This window comes from Indicator indicator, chromosome Z (genome assembly GCF_027791375.1).
Source record: "Indicator indicator isolate 239-I01 chromosome Z, UM_Iind_1.1, whole genome shotgun sequence".
Classification (NCBI taxonomy): Eukaryota; Metazoa; Chordata; class Aves; order Piciformes; family Indicatoridae; genus Indicator; species Indicator indicator.
In genome coordinates this window covers 6,852,625-6,869,123 of record NC_072053.1, presented here as the reverse complement: position 1 = coordinate 6,869,123, position 16,499 = coordinate 6,852,625, and the positions used below count along the sequence as shown (strand labels likewise).

At 37.6% G+C, this 16,499-nt stretch overlaps 1 protein-coding gene across 22 annotated transcripts in view; it reads right to left on the bottom strand.

The window, feature by feature from the left end:
• SSBP2 (single stranded DNA binding protein 2) overlaps window positions 1-16,499 on the bottom strand; it is a 188,855-nt gene that overhangs the window by 22,342 nt on the left and 150,014 nt on the right. For 10 of the 22 annotated variants that reach the window (XM_054397798.1, XM_054397794.1, XM_054397811.1 and 7 more), the window contains 5 exons: window positions 15,220-15,279; window positions 10,547-10,613; window positions 10,249-10,319; window positions 6,410-6,477; window positions 628-676 (listed from right to left, as the gene is read on the bottom strand). In XM_054397798.1, the coding sequence (XP_054253773.1) occupies window positions 628-676; window positions 6,410-6,477; window positions 10,249-10,319; window positions 10,547-10,613; window positions 15,220-15,279 (315 nt within the window). Of the gene's footprint in view, window positions 1-627; window positions 677-6,409; window positions 6,502-10,248; window positions 10,320-10,546; window positions 10,614-15,219; window positions 15,280-16,499 lie in introns of all 22 variants that reach the window. The other 12 variants (XM_054397793.1, XM_054397804.1, XM_054397796.1 and 9 more) reach the window with 6 other exon arrangements.

Sequence of the window (16,499 nt, the reverse complement as noted above, 5' to 3'; positions counted from 1 at the left end):
CACTGAATGAAAACTTTACCTTTGTGTTTTCTGAAGAAATACTAGACATGGGAGATTGCCTTACTGACTTCCTCTTCCTTCAAGCTGCTATTAGACTATCTCGTTTTGTGGTTGTTGCAAAAAAATTCAATTGAGTGCACTAGTTTTTACAAAAAAACCCTAAAAAATCGGTGATGTCTCACAAGAAATTGCTCTATGACTCCATATTCACTAGTTAAGAGCAGCAAATGTACTTTCAGTATGTAAAATATGTGAGCACGCATTAAGCTGTAACTTAAGAAGCTGTGATTTCTCTAGATCTGGTTGACCAGACAGTGCTGACCTAACTCATCTAACCTGCAATAACGGAAGCTAAAATGTATTTTAAATACACCCCAGAATAACCTTGTGTTACGGAGGTGCTGTAACTGATGTGAAGATGCAGAGCCAGATACATGCAGGTCAATGAGCTCTCTGTTCAGATCTGATTCTCACTCTACCTGATCTGCATTAGGGTTATGACGAAAAACAAAGCATGCAGTATTCTCCTTGTTGAACGAAGAGGATTTTTTTTCCTTGTGTATTAATGAGAAATACCTCCCTAAATTTAAAATGACATCTGATATATTTTAAATATTTACTACTTACAGAATTGGCATTGGTTGGATTTGGCCATGGTCTACCACCCCCAGGGCCCCTGTAACAGAAGACAAAAGATAAGACATAGAACAATCCTATTCTTCTGACCAGTTTTGAGGAAGAATATCAAAATAGTCTGTTTCCACAGTTAGGACAGATGGCCTTTACTAAAATGTATTATAAACCACAACTCAGATACAATACCATAGCAAAAGTCTCATCACTGCTCTACCATCATCATCCAACCAGTTTATGGGTTGATTAAAGACAATTTATTTATTATTGCAACCCTGCCCCTCACATTTAAGACACTTCAGTTCCTGAATCATTCTGGTACTTGGGTACTCTTCAGGACAGGATGTGTCAGAATCCTTCCTCAGCAGCCACACTGCCAGAGGCTACAGTGGAGATGACACAGTTCTGCATGGTCACAAACACCTGCAAATTTAGGAAGTGACAGACATTCCCTTTTTATATTCTCAGTGGAACAATTTGAAAGACACAGCAAATTCATGTTTCCTCGAGTGCTTTCCTCCATTTGATGGAAAATTCAACTCTGTGTTACATAGATGCAAGATGTAATGTGGCACAGCAATTTTGTAAAGACTAAAATAAAAGAATTCCCAAGTTATTTAAATTCTTGAAAGGAGTATTTGTCCTCGTACTCTCCCATCCTTAAAATATTTTGAGGAAGCATGATACATGCCATGAAATTCTACTTACAGTGCAAAGGCAGAAATGTACTAGAATGCAATGTCTGCCATAGGAGCTGTACTCTTGCTTTACATAATTAAATACCTTCCTGAAGAATTGAGGATGAATACATTTACTATGAATCTAGAATTCTGCAAGTATAGCAAGATTTCATTAGTGAAAGTAATGCTGGTGTCTGACAAATGTTTTGGGGAAATGTACTTGTTAAAAGAAAAACCCACAGAACACATGTTACTATAACCTGTACCTAATGAAGATGATGATAACAAGAATAAAATCTTGTATTAAAAATTGAAAACATGATGGGTTATACATACACTTTAAATACCTTTAGGTAAGCATCTAAAAACAGTCTGCTACTTGACTAAGGCTACATTATTCCCACTGAAATTTATCATAAAGGAAGCAAATGGAAATTTAAACTCTTTCACATGTTCTTATTACACTTGGCCCAAATGGAAGTGGTGTACACTTGATTAAGTGGCAGCTCCCAAGCAAGAGGGACAAGACTGTTCTCACAGGGAGATCTGCCTGATATTAAGGTCTGACATCTGAGGTGTAGCTAAAAGTAGAAAGTAATGGGGAAAGGCAAAAAAGAAAAAAAATATACAAATAGATCATGTTTTTTTTCTCAACTGCTGCTGTTATTTTAAGGTTTCCACTCTTAGCTGAGCTCAGAAAGAGAGTGGTTGTTAGGCTTTGTCTTTTAACAGTCCTGAGGGAAGTAAGCCATACGGGAGCTAAAATCTCCGTGTTTACAGTCCTAACATCCCAATAACCGTATTATTTTGGGGATCATTAAGAACTCTTGGCTATTTATAAATAAGATAAAATCACTTCTAGAAAGCCCTGACAACTGAGAGGCAGAGCAGATGACAAAACTTTTGCATGTAAAATGGCTTTTTGGCCTCATTAGATTTAGAAAAGCAACATTAGCCACCACATCTCACCAGACATGGGAGAGTGAGTTAAACACAGAGAAGAAAGGAGGATTTATTAATGAGTTCAGGAAGTTTTCTATCCGTTTTGAAGTCTTGCAAAACTAAAACCTATTAAGTAGATATGTTGCCTGAGAGATTTAATATTGAATCTTTTTTATTTTAAATTAGATTATTGATGAAACTATGAAGAAATTAGCTCAAACATTCAGCTGAAATAAATCAGCTGATAATTCATTTCCACTGACATTATTTTTGGAAGTTCAGAAAACAGTGACTATAGGTGAGGGTCTTTTTTGCATTATTCATTGAGAAGAGAGGTGGAAAAGCAAGGAAAGTGACACACAGTTCTCATGATCCTCAGGTCACATACTCAAAAATTTCTCCTCTGCTAATGATTACAAGGAGAAATATTAGGTGCTCTTTTTTAATGACTTATTGTGGTTGTTGTTCCTTCCAAAATGTTGTATGATTTATTGAATCCTCTTTTTCAGAGAAGTCAGAATACTTTGTAAGAAGTCTATTTTCACCCCTCAATGTGTGACATTAAGTAACACAAATATATCTCGCAAAAAGCATCAAACAGAAAATAGCTGTGACAAGACTGCAGAATACTCTGAAATACAGACACATGTCTGGATTTAGCCACAGCAACATGGACGTTTAGGAGACTGGAAAGCTCACCTTTTCATCTAAAAAGCTGTTGGAATTTGCAAATTTACTGAACACCACAGACAGCTCTAAGTATAGACTTAGTAAACACTGTAGCAGATTCTGCTGGAAAGCTGTATAGCTTTTGTGGAGCCAAATGTTATCTTATAAAACACATCACAAAAAAAAATAAAGCTACCTGCAGGACTTTTTCCATGCAATGCAAGGAGGTTTTTTTGACCTTTATTAAAAGTGTATTTTGGAAGCCTCAACAGTGTCATAAAACATTACTATGACTGTACCAATCCCAAAATAATTTGTTAAGTATCTATCTATGACTAATTTTATGCTTAAAGTTAGTCCTATAGTGTTGATCTTACCACTTGAAAAAATTCTGAAGTTTCAGTTTCCCAAGAGGCAAATATATGCAATCAAGAAATTAAACATCTAGATGTAAATTTGTAAATTTAAATTTAAAAAAAAAAAAATTGCCGCCTCCCTTTTTTTTTTCCTTCCCAGGAATGACTGAGATATTCTTAGCACTTGAGACAGCACTACAGGTCATACAGGCTATTAAAAACTGCCAGTGAAATGTAACACTACTCCCTGAAATCTTCAATTTTGTTCCAAAGAGAGCATTTTTTCCACAAAGAAATAAAATCTTACTAAAAATGGCTACACCAAAGTGCAACTTAAAAAAACTTAGAGCTAAAATAATGTTACTTTGTATAACAACATAGTATATGTTTCAGCTGTTTCAAACAGTAATCTGACAGTCATTAGTAATGACAAAGTAATCAATTCTTTAGCAGTACTACACTTGGGGAGTGTATGCTCCTGGACTGAAATATGAGCTCACACTAGCTGTTGCCATTTTGACAATAAAGAACACTTTTTCATTCAGATAAAGGTTAAATTGTAATCGGCAGGTATTCTGCCCTTAACCAAAATAGCATCCTTTTCTGCTTTCCAAGGGGAAAAAAGCTGGGCTTTAAAAGGGAAATGCTTTTGTAGAGTACAGTCCAAAAAACATTGACTGGAGCACTGAACATTTTTCAAGCAAAAGTATGGCTACGTAAAGACAAATATATGTTACTACAAGGCGATAGCTTTATGTATAGTAATCTTGTTTCCTAGAATTCTAGGTACACTAAATGATTTAGACTGTTATTTCTTAGCCCTATGCATTAGATAAATTGCAAGGGAAAATACAAATACACATTCAAAACAGCTGGGTCCAGCAATTGCCATTGCCCATAGGTTATCCTTGGCTGTGCTCTGCTCAACTCTGAATGCTGGAATTGAACAGTCAAGTTGTCTTCACTAAGATCTTGGTAAGGAAAACATTGATAGCAGCAGCTCTGCAGTTAGAAAAAAACCCTGATGTTGTGGCAATACAACTTTTGATCAATATATCCATTTGACAGAAGGAAAAAAAAGTAAGCTTGGTAGTAAAAAAATTATTCACATAGGCATGAAGTAATGGAGCTCCTGTTTATCAGAGCTGGAGTAAACACTCGTTCTTCTCAGAAGACTGTATCAAAGTTCATGAATCTCACTCCAATTCATGGTGTCCACTTCAAGAGTACAAACAAGCCCAAAGGAAGATGTACTCTCCCCACTTCACTGATGAATGATCTCTGTATGCTTACTGGCTCAATGCAGAATGAAATGATTGTTAAATGCTACCATATGGAAATGTTAGTATTTCAGCCCATCTCTTAAAGAAGAGATGAAGAAGAAAAAGTTCTGGCAGACTAGAAATTCTTTTTTCCAAGAACCTGTTTTCTTATTTTTCATATGTAAACTCTCATTTATATGGAAAAGTAGTCTCAAAATACCTTATCTGTCCTCAGTTTTACTTCTGCAACATTTTATTTTGGAAAGCTGCTTTTCTTATAATCTCCTCCTTAGGACAATCTCTGTAGTGCTTCTACTATTATACTCACACTGAATTTCAAATATCCAAATTTCTTTTCTACATCCAGTTATTAAAAAAAAGAAGAAATGCATGCCCTTGGGAAGGTTCCTAGAATTGTCTATAGAGTTAAATATACTATGTCTATGATATTTTGCATTTATTTGATTCGAGAATTCAAAGTATATCTGCAAATCTGAAGAAATTAAGGATAGGATGGTTAGGTATTTTTAAATGGTGTTACCCATCTCAATATCTCTTTTATTTTTTCATGTTGGTAACTCTACAGGCAATGAAAATGAGCACGTCTCATTTATGTTTTCTATAAAAATGGGTATCTATGACATCATGATAACAAGTATTTATCAACCTTCACTGTGTTTTCTGTGTCAATCTTCTGAAAACTCATTATTGAAAGGTAAGGGTGTAGAAGGAGTAAGGAAAGAACATGTTCTCTGCTTTAGGTTGCAAAATCATTTCATGGTCTTGATAGTTGGACCACCATGAGGCCTTCTGCGACCACGTCAGGGTCTGCCAAATGTTGGTAATGAAAAAAATGTACCAACTTCAGTAGAGGTAGGAATACAGAGGTAGGATACAGGAATAGCTTCATAATCTCTGATTTGTGTTATGTTATGTAAACCAGCTCCTTAAAAGTTGTGAATCTCTTAAGAAAGAAACCTAAATAATATAAGGAGCAGGCTTCTTAATCACATAAATAACTGTAAGCAAGTAAAAGGTTTACCTGAAGTGAAGATTGCTCATGTTGGGCCACTTATTATGCTTAATTCTTCATCTTAAATCTAGTCTACTCCACAGACACATTAATTTTACATCTTAAGTTTTTCTAGACACTTAGAAAGAGGGGTTGTCTACAGGTACAAAAAGCATGTTACATTCTCATAATTAAATCCACGCCTGCAATAAATCAGCACAGCTTAACTGAACTCAGACTACAGCCACTTCTGCCATTTGATGATCCAGTCCAAGTACATAGAAACAGTGAAACCCTACACTCATATCTATGATACTCTTCTATCTGTTTAGTGTGGAAATAAATGTAGCTATGGAAATCCAAACAGCAACAGAGAGAATCACTCACAGTTCTTTCAAATATGTCCTTTTTTATAAACGGTTCTAGACAGAGTTTTTATTTTGCTAAAATTATTTTTTTAATTTTTATTTTATTTTTAAGAGCCATTAATTGCACCGTTCTACAAAACATTTAATCAGTAAAAAGATAAATGTAAACCATGTGACTGCTAAGAAAGCAGTGCATACAAGGATAAGTCAATGAGTATGCTGACAAAATATTCCCAGTATTTGAACTCTGACCTGTGAAAGAAATTGAGTATTTGTACAGCCTTGCAGGGAGAGCAAAGCTGCCTGTAAGAGATGCACAACAAGGAAAGAAATTGCTGTGGGTTTACTTTTTGTAATTGCAATTACTAGTTATCAAAGCATGTTACTTATTAAAACATGTCCTTCTTGTCCCATGTATAGCAAACGCAACTTTAACAATGAAGTAACAATTTTTGGAAACATTTTAAGATCGTATTATTGTGCTTACATGTTCATTCCAGGCATCCCAGGGCCACCTAAAGCATTCAGTGGGGGTCTCATTGCACCTCCATAGTTCTGCAATGATAACCAAGGGTCAGACTACCACAAAACAAAAAAACAAAACCAAAGAGGAGGGGGAAAGAAAGGACAGCAAGTTAATTATATCCCTACATAACTGCTGACTGGATAGGCCAATGTAATTCAATCTTTCAGGAGTTTCCATTGTTGACTTAAAAAATTAACATTGTTAAAACCAAGAAGAAGGAATTACAAACAACAGAAACAGACTCAAAATACTTTGAATGCCAACTGCTTCAAGAAGAATTATTTATACATATAGAGGCCAAGTCAGTGGCCAGGTAGGGGCCATTTTATAACATATTTAACATTTATACCATGGGAGCTCATTGAAAATCAGAAAACTGGATTAAAAATTCTAAGATTTCTGAATTCTAAATTTCTGAATTTTAAACAGAATTAGTTTTCTTAAAATGAAATTTTCTTAATGAATGCTTGTATAAAATTGCATTATATGATATCACTTTTAGGACATACACCATAACCATTACATTTCTAATCAGCCATTTCTAGTAAGAATACCAAATCTACGGTCCCTAATATGAGAAGTATTTAATACAGTAATAAATGCCATAGTGGTGGCCAACAAATGAATTGCCCAATGTATATGAAACCTGAGCTCGTGCTCTGATTTTATGACAAAAGACTAACTGTATTATTTACACATGGAAAACTAAACTATACCTGTTTTTACTGAGCAGAATTCAAGCAGAACAGTCACCTGACAGTTTTAATGCGCTCCCTAATCGGTACTAATCCTGATACATTTTTCTGATATTTCAAAAGAATGGAAAATAGCAAACTCTCTAAAATTAACAGCTGTGCATTTTGGAAGGAGGGAGGGGACTATTCAGTATTTACTCTTGTGGCAGTCTGTTTTCCAAAAAATAAAACTAATATACTCTCTGTCATGTACAGCACACTGCAACATGCATAAAGGACACGACTCAGGCCTAATGGTGTTCTTTACACTGGTGTGATGCACAAAAGCATGAAGTCACAAATACATGACAAAATCTAACAGTGCTATTCAAAGTGTGGGTCTGGCACTGTTTATACCTTGACTGATACATCAGTGGTCTAGAACTCATCTAGACCTCGTCCATAACTAGGCAAGCAGGTTCTGTTGCAGCCAACAAAACCCTCAAACTTAAAATTTTCATGTTAAGAATCCTATCAATAGATGGTTTGCAAGAATACAACCAGAGGCTGCAACAGATTGTCCCCTTTCAGACCCAACATTACCATCTGAAGACAGCAGTATTGACAGCTGCTGGTCATCAATCACTGCCTTTTTGTGTGCAGCCACTAAAGCAACTGGTGTGCAAGCTCTGGCAAATGTCAACCAGATTAACCCAAATATCCTGTTTAACCTAGGTTACCCTACATGATACTGACTGTGAAAAGTCCTCTGTTAGAACCCTAGGGCAGTAACTGCTAGGTAGTCAAAGCAGCTGGGTACAGCAACATATCCAGTTGGCACTACTGGATCTGGAAGAGAACACAGTCTGACTGTAACAGAACAGCAGTTCTGTATCTGGTTTACTTCACTTTTCCATCTTGATGTGGGGAGTGCTGAGCCATTCCCCCTGTTTTGCCTGTCTGGTATCTTCCCTTTTTATTTTAATTCAGGAATTACTTGCGTGGACTCAGGTTAAAGATCTTTATGGGATCGTGCAGGGCTGGAATAATCCTAATCAAATGTACTTTAATTACTGCTCATTCTAATCAAATGTACTCCTTCATCCTAAAATAAGAGAGCTTTCATTAAGGCTGCCAATATATATGTTCCTTCAGCTGCAGCCATGCTCTCTGCGGATGTTAGTGTCCCAGTTTGTTCCTCATAGCTTTTTACTCAAAGTTACCACAACCAGCAGTTTTTCTGGTTGTTAAGTTTTTCATAGCAATGGCCAAAAAAGACATATTAGCCAACATTTTTTTTTCTTAAATATTAAAGATGACTTGATCCTTATTGAACAGAAGGCATTAGGGAGCATGTGGGAGGCTCACCAGCAGGTATGAAGGACAGAGAGTAGGTCTGGTCATAGATTGGAGACAGCACCCATTCATCTAGCATAACTACAGATAAACCTAATTCTTTGGAGCTTTTCACAGATTCAAGCATTTATAACGATCCACTGCTCTTTGCTTCATGTTACTTACTTTGTAACAGCTTAGAATCATCAAGTACAAAACTGAGGTAAATTTTCCTGTAAGTTTTCCAGCATATTCATGTTATAGTGGCTCTAAGTATTTCTATATCAGTCCATTGTCTTCCTAGTCCATTGACTGCCTGTGCAGCAAGGTAACAGGTCCTCCCACTATAGGCACACCTAAGTCAATTTTACAGCACTGCAGCAGTTAAGATGTTAAAAGCAGGAATTCGGGGTTAGAACTACATTCTGAGAAGATCCTAAATGCCAGATACAAAGATAGATGAAAATCCATTTATAGCAAAGATTGATTTGTGAACTTAAATTTTGTGTAGATTAGTTATATTTTCCACCCATTTTAAGAGGATGTTTAGCACAAGAAATAAGAACCTTGCAAAAAACCTGGATTTTAAGAGACAGCAAAAATGGAATGAAAATTGGCATGCCTGCTCTGTGACTAATGGTGCTGCATAAAGTATCAGCTCAATCTCATATGACAGCATTGTAAAGCTTTTCTTTCTACCTCCAAAATCAAGTGGTAAATATACTTAAATGCTACAGAAAAAAAAATGCATTTAATAATGATCTGTTGGTCACATAGCAGATCCACAGTAGAACTACAGAACTGGTTTCTACCATGAAAATGATCCAAAATTGTAAAGGCAGTGATGAACTGATTTGAAAGGTAAAGCAATTTGTCATTTAAAATTCAGTTCTTGTTCCAAGGCACAAAGAAGTCACTAAAGAGATTATCTGAAAGGGGGAAGTAAAAATGCAAAGTGTGGGCATGCTGTAAAACAAAACACTGGCAATGCCAGTATAAAACACTAACACCTGAATTTTCTCTCTGTGAGAGTCCTGACTAAATACAGAATAATCTTTTGGATTCGAATTCCAGGTATGCATCAGAATTAATTTGGTTTCTACCTGAGTTTGCTGATGAAATGTAATACTGGCAAATATTAACTCATCTTTTCATACTTTTGAAGAAAGAGCCTATGAACAACTGTGGCCAAGTCAGCACCACAGAGAAGGCAGATTCTTACTATCCAGAGTTGGTTTTCTCCTCAAAAACAATGCTAGAGAGATGCTTGTGGTTGATAAGGACGAGAAATGGTAACATCACCTTCATGTTTTACATTAAAATCTCTCTGGCACTCAATAAAAATCTACATCAGTAGTGCATGAAAGAAAAACTTTACAGAATTTTGTTAAGTATTTTTGGTACAAAGAGTTTGCTTGATAAGAATTTTTAATGCTTTCCTCCTAAACAATATAATCAAAGAAGTTGGGAAGATGAGAAAACACCTCCTCCATCCTTGGCTTCCTTTACAAATGTCAGCCTTTGATTACAACATACATTGTCTGTAGGACAGACAATGAAATAGCAAGTTAAGGGATTCCTCTTTTAATTTAAAATCTTAATTTAAATCACTGATGTTTTAATTTTAGGTTTTAAGTGGATACAACTCAGAATTAAATTCTGTAAGACATAAATTTTGTTTTAAAATGGGGTTAGAAGAACATGGCCTAACCATCTTCAAGCTATGGAAAGCAGGAGTAATATTAAGTATAGGCAAGTCAATAAAAATGTCTGTCTCTCTGTGGAAGGTACCTGGGGTCCTAATGGAACCATTCCTCTTGGAGGAGTCATTCTCTGCATTGGCCCACCCATGTTTGGATGCCCTGCAAATAAATTTTGTAACTTTAGAAACCATGCAATACACAAGAACCTTCTGAAAAAAAAAAACCAACTAAACACTTTAACAACTCGTTCCTCTTTCTTTAACCAAAAGTTTAAAAAGCTGCACTTAAACACAAAGTTCAAAAAGTGAACTTTGAAACACAGGAAGAAAAGAAGCAAGTCTGAGAATATAGGACTTCTGAATGGTCCAAATAACTATTTCATTCACCTTGCTGCCGTGTTGGGTCCATCCCACTAGGCAATAATGGCTGACTTCCTGGGACACCTCCAAGTGCCTGCAGGAATAGAAACCATATGTTACATAATATAATATATTGCTTTGAAATTTATGTTAAAGACACCATGCAGATACTTTGGTTTTCATTCCCAGATGTTTACACTGAATCAACAGTAATGTGGAGTTAATGTTCCTAAATGCCATAGCTAAATGTCCTAAGTGTCTAATGTCCTACAACCTTGGCTATGGATTTGTAGAGACAAACTCCAGGCCTTCTGTAGAATTATGTATAAATAATCTCCAAATACAATTCTGGTATTTGTTTGATTCTGCTTCCCCAACACTTCCTCCATTTTAGCTTACCTATTATTTAACCTTGAAACAGCGGATCACAGGATCACAGGATGTTAGGGGTTGGAAGGGACCTCCGGAGATCATTGAGTCCAACCCCCCTTGCCAGAGCAGGACCACATAATCTAGCCCGGGTCACACAGGAATGCATCCAGATGGGTCTTGAAAGTCTCCAGAGAAGGAGACTCCACAACCTCTCTGGGCAGCCTGTTCCAGTGCTCTGTGACCCTCACAGTTCCTTCTTACGTAGAGGTGGAACCTCCTGTGCTGTAGTTTATATCCATTGCACCTTGTCCTATCACAGGTTGCAACTGAGAAGAGTCTGCCCATCCCTCTTGACATGCAGATATTTATAAACATTTATTAAATCCCCTCTCAGTCTTCTCCTCTGAAGACTAAACAGCCCCAATTCTGTCAGCCTGTCCTCACAGGGCAGTGCTCCAGTCCCTTAATCATCCTTGTAGCCCTCCGTGGGACTCTCTTGTGTAGATCCCTGTCCCTCTTGAACTGGGGAGGCTGAAACTGGATGCAATATTCCAGGTGAGGTCTCACCAGGACAGAGCAGAGGGGGAGGAGAACCTCCCTCGATCTGCTGGACACACTCCTTTTAATGTACCCCAGAATCCCATCGGCACTCTCAGCCACAAGGGCACATTGCTGTCCCATGGATAATTTGTTGTCCACCAGGACTCCCAGGTCCTTCTCCACAGGGCTGCTCTCTAGCAGATCACCTCCTAACCTGTACTGGAGCAATTTATTATTCCTTCTCAAAAGCAGGACTCTGCATTTATCCCTGTTGAACCTCATTAGGCTCCTCTCTGCCCAGCTCTCCAGACTGTCCAGGTCTTGCTGAATGGCTGCACAGCCTTCAGGCACATCAGCCAAGCCTCATAGTTTGGTATCATCAGCAAACTTACTGAGCACTGCCTTTTCCTTGTGTGCATGGCAAGTAATCCAAAGCTTACATTGGTACAGTTTTCCCTTTTAACCACAATTTAAGCATTTTCTGTCAAAGGTCAGGATGCAGACACAGGTATTTGCTGAGAGTGAGCCATAACTGAGTCAATCACACAGCATTCACAGGGTATGGTTAATTAGTGCTGTGATGTAAGGGACATCCTTCCACCCTGCCTTACTCTTGAAGGGCATCAATGCCAAGATAAGCTTATTATTCATCTGTGAGAGATAAGAACAGTCACAAAAATACCTCCTAAATCTTGCTGTCAAGCATGAAGGTACATTGTGCTTTTACTTCAACAATGGTCCAAAAATCAAACACATTGTTTTTATGTCCACACATTTTAATCTACCCTTTGGGTTTATAGTAACTGAATTAGGTTTAAAGCTAATTTCTAGTCTGTTACCTACAGCTCAGTCAACTAGAATAATGTTTTTATGAATGGATCTTTGCAACCCTTCAAATAGGTGCTGTTTAGCATTTCAAAACAGCACCATGTTTTCAGCAAAAATGTATCCAAAATGAGATCTGTTACTAAGCAAGTCATCTACTCAGGCTATTAATATAGGTTGCTGTTTACAGTGTGAATGGACAAATTGCTCGTGACCCAAAAATACTGTAGTAGTCTTGGACACGTAGAGAGGAGAACCTATCTGCAAATACCTTGTTTCCACAGGAGGTAGGAAACTCAGAATTAAGATGCACATTATTGCTTGAAAGGTAATACAGTCAAGGCACTGCACTGCAAGGTTAATGAACAAATAGATAATCTGAGATGACATCATTAAAATCAGAGTTTTACATGTACTTTCATGGCTTGAAGGTGGGTTGATACATGAGAACAACACATGAAATGCACAAAGTGCCAAATACTGGCAAAGCAGGAACTTGTCACTTCTGCCAGAGATAGCAAGTGACACATGGTGATGTTGGGTTGATAGTTAGACTTCATTATCTTAAGGAGTCTAGTCCAGCCTTAATGATTCTATGTGTGTGCTGTGAGCACACATGACCACAGAGTTAACTCATGCAGGCATTGCACTGCAGTTCATTACATGCAGGACTGTGGTTCTTTTTTAGCATCTCATACCACTTTTCAGGCCAAATGAGAGTACCTGCACAGCACAAAGCATTGCCAACACCAAATACCCTTGTAGGGATTGATCTCATGCACACTACACCCCATCTGCAACAAGGAACAGATCACTGACTGCTCTTCCCGGTATCTGATGAGAGCAAAAGCTCTGTGTTACAGGGAGGCTTTGTAGTTGCTGGATGTGCAGTTAAAACTGGCCCTCCACTGTAGCCCTTTGTAACAGACCTGCAGTTGGTGGATGTGCAGAGCTGCTGTAAGTAGCTGCAATGTGGCTGCTCTTCTCTGCAGATGTGTACTCTGGGTGCATTCTTTAACTGCTTTGGTCATTTCATCCAGGTACATGTCCTTATTGTCGATATAGGTATTAAGTACCTTTAAGCTTTCGTTTAGAATTTACATTAGATGGAATAGCAAAAGTTAACTTAGGTGTAGCACTCAGTAGGTACTAACTTGTTTTCTACAAAGCCTAAATCTAGCTCACGTAGCTCTTACACAGCACTGGACTACTGCACTGTGAGCACATGCCCTGTGTTACTGCTCTTTGCCTAAGAAACACATTCCCTCCTGCAAGCCATTAAGGAACAGAGTTATAGTTACAGTGGGAAGTTTAACTCTTATTTTTACTGACATCCTCTAATCAAAATTTCTGCTTCAATGCTATACAACAATAGCTTATTACTTCCACACAGGGCCCATCTATACTATAACTTAAATAATGTCAGTGTTGTTAAAAGCAGTAATTGATGAATGTGGCATAATTTAAAGGAATTGCAAGAGCTGTAATTCACTGAGATTATGTGATTATGTTATAGCTCTGAACTGAAAATATCACAATATGCAGGCAAAACCACTTCTGAAAATAAAAATGCATGTTGGCAGTGCTTTCACAGCACTCACCATATCCAGTATTTACCCAGTTCAGAAGCATAAAAAGAGTAACAAAGGACCTACATGAAACCCAAGCACTGGTATATCTTTGACTAAGGTATTACTGAAAGGTGCAAAAATCAGGAAGATATTTTGTACTGAGTTACAGCATGTCTGCAGGAAATACTTAACTAAAACGTTAATGACATTGCATGCTTACGTTGTCTCCTGATGATTACTTCAGCAAGGTTAATTAAGTCAACCATTTCCTTGTGAAAAAGCAGGTATGGTACAGATAACATAACCTGCTCCCAAACATCATGATGTTGGATGTAGAAGAATATATAAAGAAGTCTTGCAATCTGGAGCTGATATATCCAGCTCACTAGAATTTAAAATTCACATTTTCTGGCAATACCGAGCTAGTGCTAAAAACAAGTTCACTGACATTGTGTTATTCAGATATAAAAAACAGCTAGAACTGAGGCTTGGGCATCAAAGTTTCCTCATCAAGGTCTGCCAGCAAGAAAGGCAGAAGAAAGGCAGTCCTGGAAGTCTAAGTTGGACCACCTTGTTCCATCTATCCTATCAGTCTTTCCCAGTACTGTAAATGACCCAGTTTTTCTTTCTGAGCTCCACCTATTTTTCTGTCTGCTTATCTTTAACTTATCATCTGCTGAAAACTGCTTTCTCCTCTTCTAGCTGTACTATGGAGAACTTAAAAATACAAATTCTATCTGCTTCCAGAGCCATCTTTTCACAGATGGGCCAATAAAGGTCTCTGCTGATGAACAGCAGTTCATTACTCATCCTTGTCACACTGGCATGCATATCCTTTGATGGAGATGAGAGGGAACTGGGAATTCGATGCTTTTATAAAGTCCTTGGAGTATCTGTGAGAGCCATGGAACACTTCATACCTGTTTCCAACCCATAATCTCTGTATTTACTATGAAATAAATATAGTTCATAGATACAAAAAAGAATAGAATGGAGTGATGCATTTTATGCAGAATTAGGTCAATGTGGGTAGGAAACTTCAGAAAGTGTAACAGTCGTGGAGACATTCTACCTTCATCTCAGAGCAGGCAGTGCTTGCTAAGTAAGTTTAGTGCAGCACCATGCAAGGCAACCACATCCTCCCTCTGCAAACAGTTTTAAAGCACAGCAAGTTTTGAGGTGTAAACACTAATTAAACACAGAAAAGTGAGCTAGGAGTGGCATGGCCACATCTTATCAAAATAACTGTTTGTCAGTCGAAATGGTGTGGAGGGGGACAGAGTGAGTTCCATAGCACACAAGCCACTGGTAGGCAACAAGACAACTTGCCTTCATCTCACCCTGGCACCATCACCCAGGACCACAACAGTGCGGCAGTGATAAAAATCTTACCTGATTGGGTATTCTTAAAGGTGGCCTTGGACCTCCAGGGTACCGAGGGGACATGAAAGGCTATTAAAAACAAACAAACAAACAAACAACAAATAACTGTTAAATAATTCAGTTTAGCTTGTACATACCCCTTTGAGTCACTGGGTGCATGGCTTGTACCACACTCACATCTCAAGCACCCAGATTAAATACTTCCACATACTGTTCGTTATTTTTTCTACCATGTTTAGCTGAACTAACTAAATTCAGAGATTCTAAGTTAATACTTTTATCAAAATGTATTACTTAAAACTTTGTTAGAGAAATTGAGAATGCAGAATATAAACAACTTTAATACATTAGCAGTGGAGAATAATAAACTGTTTAGATCATTAATCACACATCTGTACTTTCCACTGCAGAAGGGGGAAGGATAGGAACCCCAGAAAAGAAAATAAAGATGTTCTTGGAGAGTCAAAGGTAAGTAATAGCACAACAATGCAAATACTTTCCATTCACCTTTTCAGAATAATACAGTAAAACATAATACAAGATTTAACATGTAAGGGCACCATTTTCAAGTTTATGTCATAACTATTCAGTATTTTGGTCATTCCATCACACATAATTAATTTAATTTTCCACTCATTCCACCCTTCCATATCCAACTCCACGGTCACACGGTAGATCTCCTCTCTCAAATCCAAATTTACACTGAAATCTGTCATACCTTCCTGCACCTTGTGAGGTTCCAGCAAGTCTTGGCTACTATTTCATAGCCCACAAACAATGTCTGTCCCTTACAACAAACAAGTAGTAGCACCAGCAAATACATTTAACATCTCCACCTATTCTAACCTAAAGTGTGACAACAGTCTATATATCTAAAAAACGGGTAGATTTGTGGCAAGAGTGAGATCTACACAAAAAAAATGCACAAACATCTGATTAAACAGATGATGAAGAGGATCACTTTGGCAAGCAAGTGTACCTTTAACTCCAGAAGAAAATGAAGAGCTAAAAGTATGCTTTGACTGAGAGCACAGAGAGAAAAAAGACTGATTCTTTATATGGTTGAAAGAGGGGCTCACTTGTGTTTATGACACTGCCACTGGAGACAAGGGAGAGAGATTAAGACAAGGAGACTGCTGGGAATTCCCAGGGGCAAACACTGATGACAAATGAGATGCTGCACATTTAAACCCAGTCTTTGGGGTCTCTTCAAAAAGAAGCAAACATACCTACACAGGCTTCATTTAGTCAGCTGTACCTAAGTACCACTGGGGCAGGTCACTAGACGT